At 21.6% G+C, this 21,803-nt stretch overlaps 5 protein-coding genes across 5 annotated transcripts; 4 read left to right on the forward strand and 1 right to left on the reverse strand.

Annotated features, from left to right (window-relative positions):
- Window positions 1–286: 286 nt before the first annotated feature.
- PBANKA_1017800 (conserved Plasmodium protein, unknown function) lies at window positions 287–5,951 on the reverse strand (the record flags this gene model as incomplete). Its single annotated transcript, XM_034565262.1, has 2 exons — window positions 287–5,304; window positions 5,492–5,951. 2 exons carry the CDS (start codon window positions 5,949–5,951, stop codon window positions 287–289), a joined length of 5,478 nt encoding a protein of 1,825 aa, XP_034421977.1.
- A 3,305-nt stretch (window positions 5,952–9,256) lies between these two features.
- Window positions 9,257–12,619, forward strand: PBANKA_1017900 (phosphoenolpyruvate carboxylase; the record flags this gene model as incomplete). The annotated part of the gene is made up of 1 exon (XM_034565264.1): window positions 9,257–12,619. The coding sequence occupies one exon, from the start codon at window positions 9,257–9,259 to the stop codon at window positions 12,617–12,619; it is 3,363 nt and encodes a 1,120-aa protein (XP_034421978.1).
- Window positions 12,620–13,208: 589 nt separating this feature from the next.
- PBANKA_1018000 (conserved Plasmodium protein, unknown function) lies at window positions 13,209–17,372 on the forward strand (the record flags this gene model as incomplete). The annotated part of the gene is made up of 1 exon (XM_034565265.1): window positions 13,209–17,372. One exon carries the CDS (start codon window positions 13,209–13,211, stop codon window positions 17,370–17,372), a length of 4,164 nt encoding a protein of 1,387 aa, XP_034421979.1.
- Window positions 17,373–18,195: 823 nt separating this feature from the next.
- PBANKA_1018100 (ABC transporter G family member 2, putative) lies at window positions 18,196–20,166 on the forward strand (the record flags this gene model as incomplete). Its single annotated transcript, XM_034565266.1, has 1 exon — window positions 18,196–20,166. One exon carries the CDS (start codon window positions 18,196–18,198, stop codon window positions 20,164–20,166), a length of 1,971 nt encoding a protein of 656 aa, XP_034421980.1.
- A 642-nt stretch (window positions 20,167–20,808) lies between these two features.
- On the forward strand, window positions 20,809–21,665 carry PBANKA_1018200 (MORN repeat protein, putative; the record flags this gene model as incomplete). The annotated part of the gene is made up of 3 exons (XM_034565267.1): window positions 20,809–20,917; window positions 21,060–21,278; window positions 21,547–21,665. 3 exons carry the CDS (start codon window positions 20,809–20,811, stop codon window positions 21,663–21,665), a joined length of 447 nt encoding a protein of 148 aa, XP_034421981.1.
- Between the last annotated feature and the right edge of the window lie 138 nt (window positions 21,666–21,803).

Raw genomic sequence — 21,803 nt, forward strand, 5'->3', positions numbered from 1 at the left:
AAAAATACATTTGTTACAATATATGTGAAAGAAATAATCAAAAAATAATACAATGTGCAAAAGCATACAAATATATAGCATATTATGCACACAATAATGATAAATTATTCATAGATAAAACTCGGAGGGTTCATTAAATGAGCATAAAGGGTGTAGCGGAATTCGATGGAAAATAACTAAATAAATAAATATATAAATAAATAAAATAAGTGAATGAATGAAAATGTTAGTTCAAATTTACACATTTCTACATTTATGAGTTGCCAAATGAATAACCAAAGAAAATTCACAAAATGGATGACATTTTTATAAACGAAACAGTTGAACTAAGTTCGCTTATAGAACAATACATACGGGATGGTTTGTCATAATTTTTATCGTCAAAATTATAATTGACATAATCAATAATGCATTCGATATTTTGTTCTTTATTATTTTCAGATAACAATAAAGATAACTTATCATTGTTAATCATGCTATTTTTATCATTTATTTGAGATGATAATATTTCATTTTTTTTATTTTTTGAAGATACATCAACATTTTGATTTAAATTATTATTATATATATATCCAACATTGTTATTATTATTACCATTAGTATTAACATTACTGTGTATATTTTTTTTTTGAACTCTTCCTTTTAAGCCCCTTTGAATATGTTTTGATGCAATTGATTTATTTATCCTATGAATTGTCGAATTTATATTATTTTTTTTTTCTAAAATATTACTTTTATTATTTTCATTTATATATAATCTTTTTAAAAAGTCATAAAAATATTTTTCATATTTTGGTTTAATAATCACCTCTTTTTCTTCTGATTCAAATATTATATCTATTAATTTTAAAACCTTTTTTTCATTTAGTTTACTGCTAAAACGTTTCAACAGCCAAACTGCTTTATTAAATAACTGTTCACATTTTTCAAATAATGTAACTAATTTTTTATTAAACATTATTTTATATCTTTTTTTATAAATCCTTTTAATATCTGACGAAAAGTTTGTATCACTATATGGCATTTTTTTTTTCTTTTTCTCAGGTTCAGTATAATAATTTTTAAAGTAATTTTCTTCTTTATTAATATTAAAATAATTTCTATTATTTTCGTTTTGTTCATTGTATACTATATCCATATACACGCTGCTACCTTTTTCTGACTCGTTCAGGTTTTCATATTTATCAATACTGTTACTTTCATTTTCATCATTTCCAACAAACGTGTGTACATTCGTTCCCTTAGAATCATTCTCATACTTTTCCGATACTACAAAATCATGTCTCAAAGGGCAACCCAACATATTATTGTTGCTATTACTGCTGAACCTGATAATCCTAGCTGGATAGTTTGAAGAGCTCGTTTTGTAATTTCTCACAAAAGAAGAATGATCAAAACTATAATAATTCGATTTTTTGTTTAACATGAATGATTTGTTACTTTCATCTATAAGTAGCTTTAAAAAATTATTTGAATTTTTTTTTTTATGCATTCTTTTTATAATATTAAACATTTTTGTAAGTATATCCTGTATTTTTTTAATATAAATAAATTTTGAATTCATAATAGTATTAATATAAGAAATAAAAAAAGCTTTGTATGTACACTCTAATAAATCTAATATACTCAAATTCAATAAATTATCTAAGTTTAATTCTCCAACAAAAAATGTATTAAAAGGACATTTGATATCTTTTATATAATTATAATTTTCTTTTACATAATCAAACATTACCTTTAAATAATCACTCTCTTTATAATATTTCATTTTAATTTCTTTATATATATTTTTTAAATAATTTGTATCAATATTAATAAAATAACTATTTTTTATACATTTATAACAATATTTTAACACATTATGTGATGAATATATCCTTTTTCCTATATTTAATTTATACCATTTTATGAAATCTTCAAAAGTTACAAGATCGATATTTTCATCACAATGTTTTAATATATCATAAATCAATGTTATCATATCGTCTTGACTATTTACTTTTTTTGTTATAGCATTGTTTTTAGTTATAAATAATTCAATATTATTTAAAGGATATGGAAAAAAATTCGATATTATTGTATTTTCCATAAAACATATTCGATTATTTTTGTTAAAACTTTCCAACATTAATGGCTTACGTATTTCGTTTATATGTTTTATATTTTTATTTTCAACTCCAAAAACATTTGTCTTATTTCTACTATATCTACCTCTAAAATTATCATTTTTTTCAATTTTATTATTGATAACATCATTTTCTACACTTTGCCTTTTTTTTTCATTTCCTATATCAATAACATCAACATTTTTTGTAAATGATTCGGTACTTTCTTTTATACTTAAGAAACTTTCGTTAATATAACTTATGTTATCATTGGATGATGATATTGAATTGACATTTTTATTTCTATTATTAGAAAAACCATTTGATAGGTTCGGTGCAATTATTAGCGATTCTGTAGATGTCGTATTTTCTGTTAAATTAATATTTTCAGATGAAGTTTTCATTTCACATGAATAGAATACATTTGCTTCTGAATTCTCCATTTTAGTAAAATGAGAAGTTATATTACTAACTCCATTTATATAATAATTTGGATAGAAATCTGAATATGCTTCATTTTTTCTCTTATTTTGAATTTGACTTTGATTTTCTTTTTGTATGTCAATTTGATTAGCACTAGGGGATATTTTTAATTCTTTTTTTTTGTTAAGTTTTGTTCTCATTTCATTAATCTTATATTGTTGTATTGATATATTTAAAGCTTTTATACATTGCGATAATATTGAACAAGAATAGGAATAAATATTTAAAGGTCCATATGATAAATACAAATAATCATTATATATATATTCATTATTTTCATATTTATTTCTTATATTATCAAAAAATTGATTCCAAATATAATAAAAAGTTTTTATATTACTTGAATGACTAATTAAATAAAAAAATAAAATTGAAATTTTTTCTTCATGATGACATAAAAAATATTTTTCTTTAATTAATAAAAAATCTTTAACAAGTTTTTGAATTCTTGCATTTTCGAGTTTTTTTTTCTTTTTTTTTTCATTCATTTTTTTTAAATTTATATATTTTATTTTTTTCTTAGCTCCCAAATTTCGTCGTTTTATAAATATATCATTTTTACTTAACACATAATATATTTCTCCAGATTTATTGGAACACACATTATCCTCATTTTTTTTTTCATTACAAGCTTTGTTTGTTTCGATTTCACCATTTTGTTCACAATTGTTTTTTTCTTTGCTATTTTTATTAATAGACATATCAAATGCCCCACTCGTTCCATTTGATATTACATCTCTCGTTAAAGCAAATCCATTATGAATTTTTTTTCCAAGAAATGAGTTATTTATGTCGTTCATACTTGTATACAAAAGTCTATATCGTTTCACAGATTTTACATTACTTTTTTTTTCATCTTCATTATTACTACTATTATTTTGACTACAATTACCACTATCATTATAATAGTAGTCGCTACTACTATCGTTATAATCGTTATTTCTACTATATCTATATGTAGTATTATTCCAGTAATATATTTGTTTTTTATTATTAGTAAACATATTGTTAATAATTTTATCGAGATAATACCTTGTTGGTTCATCATCAATATTAAAGCAACTAAAAAAAGGTATATCACAATCTTTTAACCATTCCATATTTTTTAGTAAAATAAATTTAACTACATAATTATGAATAGAAGAAAAATCGTTATTTTTCATTTTTGTATTATTATTATTTTCGTTATTATTATTATTATTATTATTATTATTATTATTTTCACTATTATTATTGTTATGCTCGCATCTTTGTCTTTTTAATCCTAATAATTCATTATAATATAATTTTAAAATATTTTTTAACAAATAGCTATTTTTACCTTTAAATTTATCGCTAGTAATAAATCTAATTTTCCAAACACTATTAATTTTATTATTTTTTTTTATTTTTCCAATTTGTGCCCGCCCATATCTATCACCCTCATAAATATTCATAATTTTATTTTCCATGTTACTAATAAAATTCAAAATGGAAATACTTATATATGGATTGTTTTCATATATTGGGAAATTTTTATGGATTGCCACAAAATTACACAATTTATTAATATCCTCAAAAGTATGTGTTTTTCGTTTTTTTTTTTTGTAGACTTTTTTTTTATCATTTATATTATTTATTAAATCATAGTCAGGTTCTAATGACGAAGAATAAAACGCCAAGGATGTGTCAAGAAAATAGTTAACATTTTCATCATTTATAGAACTAAAATGACCAGTATTATTAATCCAACTTATATCATTAAATTCAATGTTGCCTGATAATATATTTGATATTTTAACTTTTTTAAAATTGTTTTCAAAATAATTGGGTTTATATATAATATTATTTTTAACATTATATAAATAATTTTGTATACCATTTTTTTTATATTCATAAGGATTAATATTATATGGGTGATACTTATTTTGTGTTTGTGCTTTTTTTTTATAATAACACATAAATATTTTTTTACCATAATAATTATTTTTAATATAATTATATATATTATTTAAATACACATATGGATAACTGGTTTTATCATATTTATTTAATCTATATTTATTTCTTAACAAATATATTTTACTTTTTTTTTTTTTTTTTTTTTTTAATTGTTTTTTTTTAACGTAATCTTTTAATAATTTATATTTCACATTTTTTAAATTTATAGATCTTGATATATATTTACAATATGGCTGACTAATGAAGTATATGTATTTTAAATAAACATTAATATTATAAATGTTTTTTCCTCTTATATTTGACAAATAAATAAATAAACAAAATAATGATACTAAGTGTTCCAAGCTAAACCCTTTAAAATAATTATAAAACTTAAATGAATGGTAATTTACTTCACATCCAGTCCCTTTATATATCGAAATATAATTTTTACCTTTTTCATTCCTACATAAACTTCTAATCATTTCATCGTCAAATTTATTATTGTTGGATGAATTACAATAAATAACTATATCATCATTTTTTTTTTTATGAATAGAAACATAAGGATCCATACATTTATAATAAGTATAATCACTAATAAAAAAATGGCCTTGATATATATAACTGTTTTTGTCTACAATAACAAACGTAGGGACATGTATATTTACTTCACTAAGAGCTTGTTCTAAACTATTTAATATCAAATTACTGATTGAGAAATTCTCTATACTCATATATTGTTCGCCTTCTACATTATTTTTTTCTATTATTTCAAGCTTCACATATTCATTCACTGTAAAGGAGAAAAAGTGGTATAAATATAAATGAAATAAGCAACAATTAAAGGGGTGTATGTACATAAAATTGTGATAATATATTAATAAAATCACCTAACTATTATATAAAACGCACACATATATATATATATATATATATATATCACATACTAATATTGAATATCAATGAATATAAAAACTTACAAAAAAAAAATTTTTCAATGGGAAAAGTTCGAGAAGGAAAAATGATAACATCAGGGCAACTTATATTCCCATGTAAGCAATAAAAGGAATTTACAATTGATACATTCTTATTATAGTTATAAGAGCTGCCACTAAATGGTATAATATTCTGACATTTATTTTGGGGATAGTATATATAATTTAATTTTATTATATAATCTTTTTTATTATATTTTTTTATAAAATTACAAGTATCATCTACATTCATAGTTAACACAAGAGGAGTCAATGGCTTTTTTCTTTCTTCAATATCTATAAAAACATATTTATCTTCATATTTCTTTTTTGTTTCTAATATATTTAACTTCCTTAAACTTACTAATAGATCTTTTGTAAATATTTCAAAATCACTCAGTCTCGTAAAATCTGTATAATCATCTGTATAGATGGTTTCAATTTCATTCCTTTTTAAATAATTCATTATTTTTGTATTATCTTCACCTTTTTTTTTTTTCTATCTTTTTTTTTGTTATGTTTGTGCAGGTAATTTTTTTTGTTATGTTTGTGCAGGTAATTCTCTATGTTATGTTTGCACATATGCTCCCCTGTATTTATAAGACCCATTAAAAAATCTGAACAAATTATACTTACTATTATTATTTAATCCTTAATTCATTTTAATATACTCATTTCGATGCCTATTTATGGCTCTTTTCATTTTCCATAAAATATAACAATGCAATAAAAATATTTAACTTTAAACATAAATCAACTGAAATAAATTAGTTAAAAAATAAAGCTAAGTATATAATAATAGCTACAGGCACATACATATATATTATAGAATTTTTTTATAACTTTATTTATTTATTCATTCATATTTCACAAATAGTTCGTAGTATTCCTATCATCATTTTTATTTAAATTTAAACGTATAAAAAAATATATATACATTTTATTTACTATTGGAAATATGACTTGTAATAAACAAAGGGTATAATCATATACAATTAATTATATTTTTTTTTTTACTAATATTATACTATATGTATAAAATAAAAAATTATATATATTATTTTTTTCTCTTAATTATTTATTAGACTACATTTATTTTATATAAAAACTTGTATAGAAAAAGATAAGTTTAACCAAGATGAAACCACATACATATATATATGCATTTTTTTATTTGAAAATATCGTAAATACATTTTAATAAAACGTGTTTTATATTTGAACAAAAAAAATTGTTAAAAATAAATCAATAAAATGAGATGAAAAACATTGAAAACAAAAAATTGTGATATATGAATTTAATAAATTGATATAGTGTAATAAAAGAACATATAAATCACATATATAAATAGTAATATATACACAATTAAGTCCAAAAAACAAAGAAATCTAGTGTACATATTATTTCATCATTTATATGTATACCATAATTTTAAAAAATAATTTTTAATAGTTTACTCATAAATTTACTTATATTTAAAATACACTATTACAATTTTTATATTATATATACAAAATTAAGTTTTGTCCTTAAATAATTTATATTATTTTATAATTCTTCGATAATTATTTTGGATGTATTCTTCTGTATGCTTATGAATTATATGAACAAGTATATAAATGTTCGATATATAGATCAATAAGAATATAATAGTTACATTTAGGGCATATATATTTATTATTCCCTAGCATATTCTGCATAAATATAGCTTTTATATAATTATCATTTTCCAACACACCTTTGTAATTTTGTAAAAAAAAATGTATTAATGATTTATTCGAGTTCATTTTTTGATAATATAAACTTTATCACTCATTTGTTAATATGATAATATGTTAAGATATAAAAGTAATGAAACCTTCCATATATATATTCAATTTGTTAGTCATAAATTCTCAGGTTTTAAAAAAAATTTTAAATAAACCTTAAAAATATTGTGTATTGATGCTATCAGGAAAATAAAATAAATAAAACACCTACAATATTACATTTCATAAAGTTGTTTATTTTGTGTAAAAAAACTTTAAATATATTAATTATCATATTCCAGACAAGAAAATTAATAAACGAAATATATCACACATTATTTTTTATATTTATAATTAATAGAACTCAAATTTAATTTTTATAAAATAATTTTCTCGTAATGTTTATAATTCTTTTAAATTAATACATAAAAACAAAAAGAAAAATCATTAATTTGTTCTCAACCTTTTCTATAAAAAATTTATGAATATACATAAGTATACACATATTTATTAATTCAATGTGTCTTTATCTTTTTTTTATCTCTATATATACATGTTTGTGTTTCCAACACATAATAAACATAAAAGCATTTACCATTTATGTGGTATTACATGCTATAATAATTTAATTTTTATATATCATGTATAAGTTGCAAATAAAAAGAGAAGCCAAATTAATTTTAAAATATTTATTCTCAATAATAACTCAGTTGTACATTATAATAAATTTATTATTAATTTTTTTTTCATATCATAAATTTTTTTTTTTTTGGAGTGTGTAGGCTTATTTCTTGGTGATGAAATACATGCTATAAATCTCTATATTTACTGTTATTTATTTTTTTTGCAAATAAACAGTTTTATATTGCCAAACAAGTTTTATTTCGTTATTTTATATTTTTCCATTTAAAAAAAAAGGTAAGCCTCATTCGATTATGAAATATTTCAAAAAATATAAACAATTGTCATATATATGTTATGGATATCCATCATACATTTGTTTTTTACCTTTAATACAAAATTATAAACAAATAACCAACGGGCTTTATACTATTTTTTTGTCTTTTGTTTTTGTTTATATATTTCCATTGTTAATAATAAATTAAACAAATAAATGAACTTATTTTTTTGTATTAATTTTAAAAATTGCTAGACAAATTATAAACAAAACATGTTGCAAATTATCAAAAAAAAAAATAAAAAGAATAAAAATATTAAAAAATATAATTTTATTTAATAATTTTATACAATAAATGTTAATTTTTCCTTTAGTTTTTTGTTTTCAAATTATTTTAATTTCAATAATTATATGCATTTTATTTTTTAATTAAGATAATGTCCTACTTTTTCTTTGTTTTTATATATATGCATATAATATATAGAGGATTATAAGCCCGGTGCCTTAAAAATGTAAATAAAAACTCTTTACAAAGAAATAAAAAAACATAACATAATAAACGATAAGTTGAAATAATAATATCAATAAAACAAATAGAAAAATAACGTAATTCGTGATCATAATAAAAATCGAATAATAAATTAAGTAGAAATAGTCAAATAGTAATAAAATCGTAAAGCCAATAAATAAAAATAATTGTAAAACGAGGATTACGTATTTTTATCATTAAATTTTTATAAAATCCATACGACAATATAAAATATTTTTATTATCACATAAATGAACCATTTTACAATTTTTTATGAACATTCATAATAATTTATATTTTTTTTTCATTATATATTTGAAATATTATAGACCGGCATTTGTTTAAACAGAACTATACATCGTTTTGTTGTAATACAATAAAACTATAAATTTTTTTATAATTAAATAATATTCCATCACATCCCATACTTTTTTTCATTACATGTTCCTCTACATATTTTATTTATCATAAATTTCGAGATAAATCATCTCACCATTTCGTCATCTCCCCTATTCTGCTATTCCGTGTCTCAAGCAGCTATATACATTTTTTTTTTTTTTTTATTCATTTTTACATTGCTAAACTAGCCATAAAAAATGGAAAATAATCCGAATATTTCAGAAGTTGGTGGGGAAGATGACGGGAAATTGAGGTTTTTGATAGAAGGGAAAATGATGGAAACACAATATCCAGTCGATTTTATTAAACCTTTAAAAGGTGATATAAAAGCATTAGATTTTTTATTATTTGACATGTTAAAAAATAACTTACCTCCAAATTTGTACGAAATATTATGTACAATTCATGATTTATCCGAAAAATATAGTGAAAATCCAACTAATGAAAATTTTGAATTATTAAAAAACTGTGTATATAATTTAAAAGATGAATATCTTGGAACAATTGTTAACGCCTTTGGTCATATGTGTGTATTATCAAACTTTGCTGAATGGGCTCATAGAGGAAGAAGAAGGAAAGCATTTGAAAAAACTTTTATTCCTAATGATAAAATATATGGCGCTGTTTATGAAACATTAAGAGGAACATTTAATATATTAATAAATAACGGAATAAATATAAATGATATTTATGACCAAATATGTAATCAAACCATTGAGTTTGTTTTAACTACACATCCAACACAAGCTATTAGAACCTCACTCTTAAAAAATTATATACAGTTAGGGGAATTGTTACTAAAACTTGATAATACAAATAAAGAATTATATAAAAAAAAATTATTGTGTGATAACCTAAAAGCTTATTTATTATCATCTTGGAAAACAGATGTAATTAGAAGAATCAAACCAACACCTATCGATGAAGCTATATCTTTACTAGATATAGTTGAAAATTGTATTTTTTACAGAATACCAAACATTATTAGATATATAGATAATGTATTATTAGAATATAATATGCCTCCTATTAAATTAAAATCCAAAATATGTTTATTTTCATCTTGGGCAGGTGGAGATAGAGATGGAAATCCATTTGTTTTACCAGAAACGACACAATATGTTTGTTATATGAATAAAATAAGAGGTTGTGAATTGTTTATTCCTATGATTGAAAAACTAATTAGAGATTTGACAATACATCAATGTACTGTTCATTTTAAAAATTATGTTAAAAATTTAGAACATAATATATCTGATATTATTTTTGATAAAGATAAATATCGATTAGGAAAAAAATTTCAGTGGTTTTCTCCATTTTCAAAATACAATAAAAAAGAAATATATAGAAGAGTGCTTTTAATTGTTCTAACAAAATTAAAAAGTGTTGTATATGTATATAAAGCACTAATATCTGGGGAATCTGTTGATCCAGATTTTAAAAATTTAATGTTTAAAAGTACAGAAGAATTTGAAGAAATTTTATTAGAATGTTATAAAAGTCTTATTGAATCCGGAAATGCATTAATTGCAGAAGGATATTTAAAAGATGTTATCAGAAATGTTAATATATTTGGGTTACATCTTATGAAGTTAGATATTAGACAAGAATCAGAAAAACATATACAAGCAATGAATTATATATGTGAAAAATTAAATATAAAAAAATATGAATTATTAAATGAAGAAGAAAGAATAACATTTTTAACAGATATACTCGAATCAAATAGACCTATAATACCAAACAACATAGAACAAGAACCAGACGTACCTTCAGATTTTTTAAATATTATTAAAACTTTTGATATGTGTTCAAAATTGGAAGAAAGTGCATTAGGAGCTTATATTATTTCAATGTGTCAAAATGCTTCCGATATTTTATTAGTAGAGGTATTTCAAACAAGTTTTAAAAAAAATATACACAGAAAAACACAACGTGTTGTACCATTATTAGAAACTATACAATCATTACAAATGTCATCTACTATCTTAGAAAATTTAATAAAAAATAAATGGTATAGAAACCATTTAAAAAATAATTTTGATAATATTCAGGAAATAATGATAGGATATTCTGATTCAGGAAAAGATGGTGGCCGATTAACTTCTGCATGGGAATTATTTAAAGCACAAGAAAAGCTAGTACAAATCGGGGCAAAATATTTTATAGAAATTCGATTTTTTCATGGTCGAGGTGGTAGCGTTAGTCGAGGTGGTGGACCTCAACATTTAGCAATTTTATCTCAGCCAATTAATACAATAAAAAATTATATAAGAATAACTATACAAGGAGAAGTTATTACACAAGATTTTGGATTGAAAGGTATGGCATTAAGATCTGTTGAAACATATATTAGTGCACTTTTAAAATGTTCTTTACTAAAAAATAAAGTTTCAATAAAACAAGAATGGAGAGATCTTATGGATGATATTAGTGAACTAACCACTAAAGAATACAGAAAGATTGTTTATGAAAATCCCGATTTTGTTAAATATTTCCGATTTGCAACTCCTGAAATAGAAATCGGAAAATTAAATTTAGGATCAAGACCATCAAAAAGAAAAAAAGGAAATGTAGAATCATTAAGAGCTATTCCTTGGGTTTTTTCATGGACTCAAAATAGAATGCATCTATCTGTTTGGTTAGGAATCGAAGAAATATATCAATACGTTATGAATAATAATAAATTACAAATTTTACAAGATATGTATACAAATTGGCCTTTTTGTACAAGCTTTTTTAATTTAATTAGTATGGTTATGGCTAAAGCTAGTATAAAAATAGCAGAAGAATATGATATTTTAGTTCCAAATAATTTAAAATATATAGGAGTACAATTACGTGAAAAACTGAAAAAATCAATGCAATTGACTTTACTTGTTACCAATGAACAAAACTTTTGTGATAATGATCAAATAACAAAAAGGTCTATTGAAACTAGAACTAAATGGGTTACTGTTTGTAATTTAATTCAAATACAAGCTCTCAAACGGTTAAGAGACAAAGAAGGAAACACACATCTTGATCCTAATAATATTAATTTTTCTAAACATGATAATAATATGACATTAAAAGTATCTAAAGATAAGTCACTTTTAAATCAAATTTCAATAAAAAATGAAGAAATAAATAAAGATGATGATAATAATATAAATGATGGACGTACAAATAATTCCACAAAAAAATATGATACTGAATCTATTTTAACAAAATCAGGTTCATATGATAAGCACGAATATTTAAAAGATAACTCCTATACAAATAGTAGTATTATTATTGATTCACATTTAAGTAGAAAAAAAAGTAAATTAATAAAAAATCCGAAATTCGAGCCTCTTTTAAATTATTCATCTCCATGTTTGCATAGTGATTTTGAAAATTATGGATTTTATGATGATTATATAGGGTTAGAACATAATAAATATGATAAAATTATCTCAAAAACTGATTATTCTAATTATGATGAAACTTCAAAAACATACATAGATTATATTTCTATTAACGATGCTTTAATTGTATCTATAAAGGCAATTGCAGCGGGTATGCAAAATACCGGATAACTCATATTACATTTTCTGATTTGATACATATATTATATACTATATCTATATTTACACATTTATATAATACTACATCCATATATGTTTACTCTCTTTTTTGTCATATATATTTTTTTATGTACTAACCAATGTATTTCTATATATATAACGGTTTCACAAAATTAATAAAATTTTATTCAAGTGGTGTATGAAATATATGAACAAATTCCATATTATTGAGTTTTCGCTGTATAGAGAAATATATCATTTATTTCACCAATGTAACAAAATATTAAAAAAAAACTAAATAAAAAAATTAAAAATAAAATATAAATAAATAATAAGTAGCATATGTTTAACTAAAAACGTATTTAACGACTTCAGAAAAAAAAAATTAACGCCTTTAGGTTATTTCTCTTTTGTCGACACAGTTAAACGCATATGCTTGCTAATTTTTTTTATTTTTATGAAAAATTTTAACATGTTCATATCAAGAAGCTAGTTATTATTTATATTTTTATTATATTTTATCATTATTTATTTATATTTTATTTTTATGTTTTGTATCCTTCTTAACTCTTTGATTGGTTTCCTAAAATGAAAATGCTTAATGATGATCTATGATAATGGAAAAAATAAATTTAACGAACGGCTCTTGAATGAATTCGAAAATCTTAAGGGTTATGGGACAATTCGCGATGTATTGTCACATCGCTTAAAAAACAAATACAAGGAAGGAAAAATAAACATAAATAAATATCTATATAAATTAATTGAATCGAAATATGTAAATAAAATTTTTTGTGAATTATTTCTTAACAAAAAATGCGCAAAAAAATTTGAAAATAATAGTAACATATTTTCTCCATATTGGGTAAAAAAAATTGTTCAAATCAAAAAGGAAACCAATGAACAAAAAGAAGTAGAAATAAATATAGAAAATGAAAAACCAAATAATCCAGTTTTACTCTACCACGATATCAAAACAGATACGACATACTTTTATACTAGCGAAGGAAATAATTTTTATATTTTTTTCAAAATTAATCATTATATAAATAAGGAGCTATTTTATACCAATACAAATAAGTATATACCATCTATTTTCATATATTTTTATGATATTAATAAAATAGAGAAGAATGCATTTCCCATTCAATTTTATAATCAAGCCCAAATTGGGTCTTCTGTGAATTACCAACTACTTTTAACCAAATATTATGAAACATACAATCATTATAAAAAAGAAATTAATATTTTTTTTAAAAATTCTAATATTTTAATTAAAAAAAATAAAAAAGAAATACCAATAAATAATACAAGTGTGGAAGAGGAAAAACAGAAAAATCAAAATTACATAAAAAAAAATATTAATGAACAACCAACTAAAATATGTACAGACAGGCTTTTTATAAAAGATCAAAAAAAAAAAAAAAATATGTACACACAATCTCAATCAATGACAAAAAAAATTGTTGATAATTATGTTTTACTAACAAATTATGAAAATCATAATGAAATGGCATATTTTGATTTTATCAACATATTTGAAAATACTTTCTATAAATATAATATAATTCATTCTAATTTTGAACATAGTTTAGAGAAACTAAATTTTTTTGATAGAAAGTGGAATGATAAAACTTATGATGAAAAAATAGACATTTATGTTAACTTCAAAGGGAAATATAAAAGCGATGGAAGTAATAAATTGAGTGATACAAATAATTTTTATGATAATTTAAAAAATTATAAAATACAGTTACACAAATGTCAAAGGATTAACTCTTTTTTTAAGGAAATAAATAACATTGCGGAAAAGGACAATACCACGAAATCAGGATTTCACATTTTAATGAAAGAAAACAAAATATTTAATTGGTGGCATAGGTCATATTTTATATTTATTTTGACGAAAAATAAAAACAATTTCAAAAAAAAAGAAACCAATCATTTCAATCAAATAAGTGCAATAAAAAATTTTAAGAAAATTATTCATTTATTGAAAAAAAACAAAAATGAAATAATAAATAATCCCATATATATATATATTACCAAATCTAAAGGTGGTAACGAATTTTATATAACATATAATAATGTTAATAAATGCTTTTCTATTTTTATGTCACCATTTTTAATACATTTTAATAAAGATAAATGGTCACTTTTAAATTTTAATGAATATAATTCACAGGATCAAAGAAAAGAAAATTTACCTCACCTGTTAAACATTTTAGTTGAGCTATTTCTTTATATTCGTATGATATATTTTAAAAAACAAATTATAAGAAAACTTAAAGTATACCTTTTGGAAAAGACTTTAAAGGGTTATGCGCGATGTAAAATGACTAGTGTGAAAAATAAAAGTTTCAATTATAAAAAGGATAGTAGCAATTTAAATCGAAAAAACAACATAACCTATAAGTACACATTTTATTCAGTGGTAGACAATTTTTTTTTAGTACAAGGTGAAAATTATTTAGGGAATAATAAATTATTCAAAAAGATTAAAAAAGTTTTATTAAAATGCACCAATTTCAATAAATATGTTTTCTTTGAATTTTCAAAAACAAAGATGGAACATATTTGTACTTGTATTCACGATTTGGTGTCTTGGGGTAATAAATTTGACCATGAAATATTTAAAAATGGAAGGAAAGAACATGTATATATACATTTTGTGCAAAAAAAAACTATTTTTTCCCCGAATTGTATTAATCAGAGTTGTGATAAAAGTAATATAATTAGTAAAAGCGAAAATAACTTCCATAAAATATGTTCATTCAAAATAACATCATATAAGGATAAAATATTACAAATAAGTAAAAACATATGTCTGCATTTATTTCACCTTTTTAAATCATTAGAAAAATCACTAAATTCGGATACAATATATATACTAAAACATGCACAATTTATTCTATTGCGCTTTCCATATATATGTTATACCATATGTTATGGTAAAAGGAAAGTTCAAAATTTAAAAAGGGTATTATGTAGAACATATGTACGCTGTAAAAGTATGTGTTTTTTCAAAAATTATTTGAAAACTACACATAAACATATCTTACATTTAATAAAAAAAAAAAAAAAAAAAGTATTATGGAATATCTTTCTGAACAAGAAAAACATTTTTTTGTTTTGGTACTTATTAAAAATCCAAAAGTTATTATTATATTTTTATTTATGTATGATCACAAATTATTGTGCAAAAAAAAATTCACATTGTTGCTGTTATTGTTCAGTTAAGCAGAAAAAAGGCATATTACCCATAAGAGAAAAAAAACAAAAAAAGAAAGAACCAAAACACGTTTCACATCCATATAACATGCTACATAAAACCTTTACCAATTTAATTAAAGAAATTAAAAGCGAAAAACAAAAAAAAAAAATATTTTTACATTTTAGAAAAAATCCAAGTGTTACCTGTTTATGTAAGGTAAAAAGCAGTACATTTTATGAATGTTTAGAAAAATCTAGCTATTTTGATTGTTACAAGAAAGCTAAAAAAAATAAAAAAAAAAAAACAGCTTTTACACTAAAAAGTGTGCATATGAATGAGTACTTTTTTAAAAATAAAAAAAATGTGCAAATTATACAAAATGGTAATAATAACCAAGAGAAAGGAATAGTTAAGGACGCCAACCAAATACAAAACAACATACTACATTGTGAATATTCCATAGAAGAAAAAAGATGTTTAAAACAAGAAAATTATTATAACTTTTTCAAGTTGAAGAATATGAAAAAATTAATCATAAAATATGGAAATTGCTTAACTACAAAAGCCAATGAAGAATTTAATATATCGAAAAAAAAGAAAAAGCACATTTTTTTAAACGCAAATAAAGTAAAACACGAATTAATAAAAATAGCACACCTTTTCCAATGCGAAGCAAAAGATGTTATTAATTTTGTTGATATAATATCCAAACAGACGAATCAAACAACACTTAAAATTTCTACTGAGAAAAATATCAATGATGATAAAAATAAAGACAAAGAAAAAATGAAAGATGATCTACAAGAAATTAATCAAACATGTATCCAAACAGTTGCTATTTCACTGTCTAAAAATATCCAAGCTAATAAAAATTTTGCTGTTTTTAATATATTACCAATAATTTTAAAAGAAAAAAAATCATATATAAACAAAAATGAAAAAATAAATTATAAAATAATAAGAGAATTTTTTTATTCATCAGAATATTCACTTAATAAAATATACAATAATAGCAATGTACATAAGTATCATATTAAATTAAATTATTTAGCTTTTTTTATAAATGGACATATGACATATTCTGTTGATGTTTTTTGCAATCACTATGAAAAGTTAAATATATCAAATGATAAAATATATTTTTTAAACATAAATAAAAATTATTTAATTAAGAATTTATTCATTGAAACGACTTTATATTTTATAGAATATGTTTTTTCACACATAGCTGAAATTGCTACATTTGTTAAAAGTAACAAATACAATAAGAACAAGAAAAATAAAAACACATTTAATATATATAAAATATTATGTTATGAAGTGAACGAAAATGAATATAAGCTAAAAAAAAAAATTAAAATAAAAAAAAACGGAAAATTTTTTCTTAAAATATTTATATTTCCAAAGAAAAACATCCTCTTTTTATATTCTTACGAGAATAAAATCAGTAAAAAAATTGGTAGAATATGTAACCCAATTATAGTTAAATTCTTCAAACAAGATAAATACTATGATACATTTTTAGAAGGCTCATATATTAGGAGTATATGATAATTAATATGTTTGGAAAATATAGGGTGCACTAGTTAAAATAAGAAACTTTCCAAGGGGAAAGTTATTATAAATTTTGTTTTTGTTCTGTTTTGTTTTTGCTTTTGTTTTTTTTTGTTTTTTTATGTTTTTTATGTTATATATATTTATTTATTTGTTTACTTATTTATTATTATTTTTTTAAATGCTTATAGAGAAAAATAAATTAAAATAAAAACTTTATAACAATTGAAGACTCATGAATAATGACAATTTATATATGCATGCATATAAGAAAAGGAAATACATAGAATAATGAATGTATAGCGCTTTGACATTGTGAACATGCGGAAAAAGTATGCGTATGCAATAATGTAATTACATTGGATTTTATATTAAAAAAAATAGTAAAGAAATAAAAAATAAAATAATTGTAAAATATAATAATTAATACATTTATCATTTTCTGAAAATGCTTAATATGCATCATACCAATTAACTAAATCAATAGTTTGCCAATTTTATTGTTCTATGAAGAATTAAAAATAAAAGGATATATAATTTAAATATAATTTTCATTATTATTTTGGATATTTTTATGTTTGTTTGTTTTTTTTAATTCAGCTATTTCACATTTTTATATACTTAAATTATTTCTTTCCCATAGCTTTTGTGTCACATATTAATATATATATATATATATATATATATATAGATAGATAAATAGATAGATCCTACTATTATACAATTTTGCTAATACTTTTATAAAAAAAATTGTCATTATTTTTTTCGTTTTTTTAAAATTTGCATACTCATTTCCCATATTTTTCCACGTACCACCAAAATGAGTATGAATGAGCATAAAAATAAAAAGGATTTGACATCATGTTGTGAAAAAATTGCTTATAAATTCTCAAATGTAAAATATTCAGTCGATAATGGAAACTTAGAAATATTACACGGAATTAAGGGAATGATTCTTCCCCAAAAAATAACAATTGTAATGGGACCAAGTGGAAGTGGAAAAACAACATTGTTAAATATTTTATCAATGCAAATAATAGATGGGGTTGAAGGAGATTTTTTAATAAATAACCAACCTAGAACAAAAAATGTAAAACATCATATGGGATATGTATTACAAGATGATTATTTTTTTGCAAATTTAACAGTATATGAAACGTTAGAATTTGCAGCCAGAATAAAATTAGATATAAAAGATAAAAAAAAATTAGAAGATTTAATTAATTCAGTTTTAAATATTATGGATTTAACTCATGTTAAGGATACAATAGTTGGAAATGCATTTATAAGAGGTATAAGTGGTGGACAAAGAAAAAGATTATCTATAGCCACTGAAATATTATCTAACCCACCTTTATTATTTATGGATGAACCCACTAGTGGCTTAGATTCTGCAGCAGCTTTATCGCTAGTTGAATGCATGCAAAAAATGTCCAGATTTTCAAATACTACTATTTTATCATCTTTGCACCAACCTAGTAGTCAAATCTTTGAAAAATTTGATAAATTAATTGCTATTAGTAGTGGTTATATAATATATCAAGGAAAAACTACTGATTTAAATATTTATTTAAAAAAAATCGGTTTTATATGTCCAGATGGTTGGAATATAGCTGACTATTTAATGGAAATATTGTCTAACAAAAAATATGAACCTATACTATTAGAAAATTATAATAAATACATATCCTTTGATGAAGAAGAAGGATATTATATGGATCTAAATAATATTGATAATACATTAATTCATAATGATCATGATAGTGAAATAAAAAAAAAAAAAAATTTTGAAAATGGTTCTAATAAAAATATTAATGAACAAATTTTATTTTCAAATAATATTTCCCAACAAAATTCCGATAATGAAATAAAAAAACGAGATCAAGATTCGAAAAAATTAAAATCTATTGAATTATTAATTTCATTTGAAATGAAAAAAGCTTCTTATATGATGCAATATCTATATTTATTAATTAGAGGATTAAAAAGATTTATAGTGGATGAATTAACTATTATAAAAATAATAGATTTATCTATTACATTAACAATATTTGGATTTTTATGGTCAAAAGCTTTTTCAGACCCACATCGGGTTTTAGATTCAATGGGTGCTATATTTTTTATGATAGCATATTGGACATATTATCCAGCATATTTATCTTTATATTCATTTCCTTCTGAACGAGTTATAATAGCTAAAGAAAGAAATGTAAAAACTTATAAAGTTAGTAATTATTTTTTGTCACAAGCATTAGCTGAATTTTTTTTTTTTTTTTGTTTAATTGCTGTATGGAGCATATTTTCACATGTAGCATTATATGGCTCATTCAAATTTGATGTATATATTGGTTTTGTATTTATTATTACATTAAATGCTTTAATAAGTAGTTCCTTAGGATATTTTATATCAACATTATTTGACAATTTAAGTAGATCAATTAGTTTGTTATCTGTTTCACTTTTAACGATGACTTTATCAAATGGGTTCTATGTTGAAGTTGCTAAGTTAAAACCTCCTGTAAAATATTTGCAATGGCTTTCTTTTCAAACATATACAGCATCTGCTATGGCTAAAATCAAATTTAGTGATATATTTATAGAATGTTTACCTAATAACATTTCGATTGAATGCCAAAATATAAATAAAATACCAGAAAATATGGTTATCAAACAAAGATTTGCAGATATCCAATTATATATATCCATATTTATTTTATTCATTTTCTACTTTGTTATAAAGACATGTACTTATATTTCTCTTAGATGGTCAAACGCCTTGAAAATGAAATAAATAAATCAATCAATAAATAAATAATTAATAAATAAGACAATGTAAAATCATTGGCGCAAAAAAAATATATTATAATTAAAAATGTTATTTGCCTATCCAACTCGATAAAAAAAAATATTTGCGAACTCATTGTTTAATAAATTGCTTACATGGGCAATATATTTATGTCTAAGTATGCATTCCATGATAAAATTAACTATCTCCTTATTACATGGAGCCTATTATTTTGCATGTTTATTCATTCATTCATTCCGTTATTTGTTTATTCATTTTTTTTATTTATTTTTCAAACTTTACCCACAAACTCATATACAAAAGCCATTAACATATTCCATTTATGAAAATGTTAAAATTACCTCGAAATATATTTCTAACATTTTAACATTTTTACTAAATCATCGTTTCAGTTCCTCTGAGGTATAAAACAAAATATTCAGTTACGCAGATACATGTAAATATGTGTGCATGTGTGAAAAAAGCTATCATAAAATTTTTCCAATTTAAGCTAGCTCGTAAATATTTTTTTTTTCACACACAGTATTAAACGCTAGCATCGTTCGTTTATTTTTTCATTTCGTTGTTTTGCCATTTCGTAGTTTTATTATTCTACTTATTTCGTTTATTTACATAAAACAGTATCCTATGTCGAATATAACTTATTTAAATGATGAAAAAACAAAAGGAAAGTATGTTTACCCGAATGGGAACATATATGTAGGGGAGTTCAAAAATAACAAATTTCATGGCCATGGTAAGTCAAACCACGTAAAATAGAAAGAACTACAATTATCTTTATATTTAAAAATAACAAAATTAACATTATTATTATTTTTATATAATGTTATTTTTATTCTACACACACATTTTTTTTTTTTTTTTCATGTGTGTATTAGGGACATTGATTTTTAAGGAGAAAGGAGAATATAAAGGAATATGGGAGAATGGGAAAAGTGTTAATGGAAATTATTATTTTAATGATGGTTTAAAATATGAAAATACATGGGATTATTTAACTGATTTTCCATATTTTTATAATGAAGAAATAAATAAAAATGAAATTATTTATCAAAAAGAAAAAAGAAATGAATATTTAGACAACATTTATGATATAGGTATAAAAAATTATAACTTTTTTTTTGCACTAATAAAAAAATACATATATATAGATACTATAGCAAAAATTTAAGTACTTTGTTTTCATCATTTTTTAGCTAAATATAATTTATATATGTGCATTTTCATATCTATATAATAAACAGTTTTTTTTTTTTTTCCTCTTATAATTAATATATTTTTTTTGTATACATATTCTTTATATAATAAAAAAATATATTTTTATTTCCTCTTCGAATAATAATAATAATTACCTTTTTTTTTAAGGTGATGGGTATTATAAAATCGATGGAAATTGTGTATATGCTTTTGGAGATAATAAGGAAATAAGAAAAGTAAATACTCGTGAAAAAAATTGGATAAAAGATCATTGTGCAAAATATTAAAAAGACATTTATTTTATCGAAATAACAAATACAAACACATATCAGTATTATGATTGTCAATTGTAACATAACTTTTTATATACACAAAAATTGATGCATATATAAAAATAAAATTATTAATTTTGTCTTATATAAAAC

Source organism: Plasmodium berghei (assembly GCF_900002375.2).
Source record: "Plasmodium berghei ANKA genome assembly, chromosome: 10".
Classification (NCBI taxonomy): domain Eukaryota; phylum Apicomplexa; class Aconoidasida; order Haemosporida; family Plasmodiidae; genus Plasmodium; species Plasmodium berghei.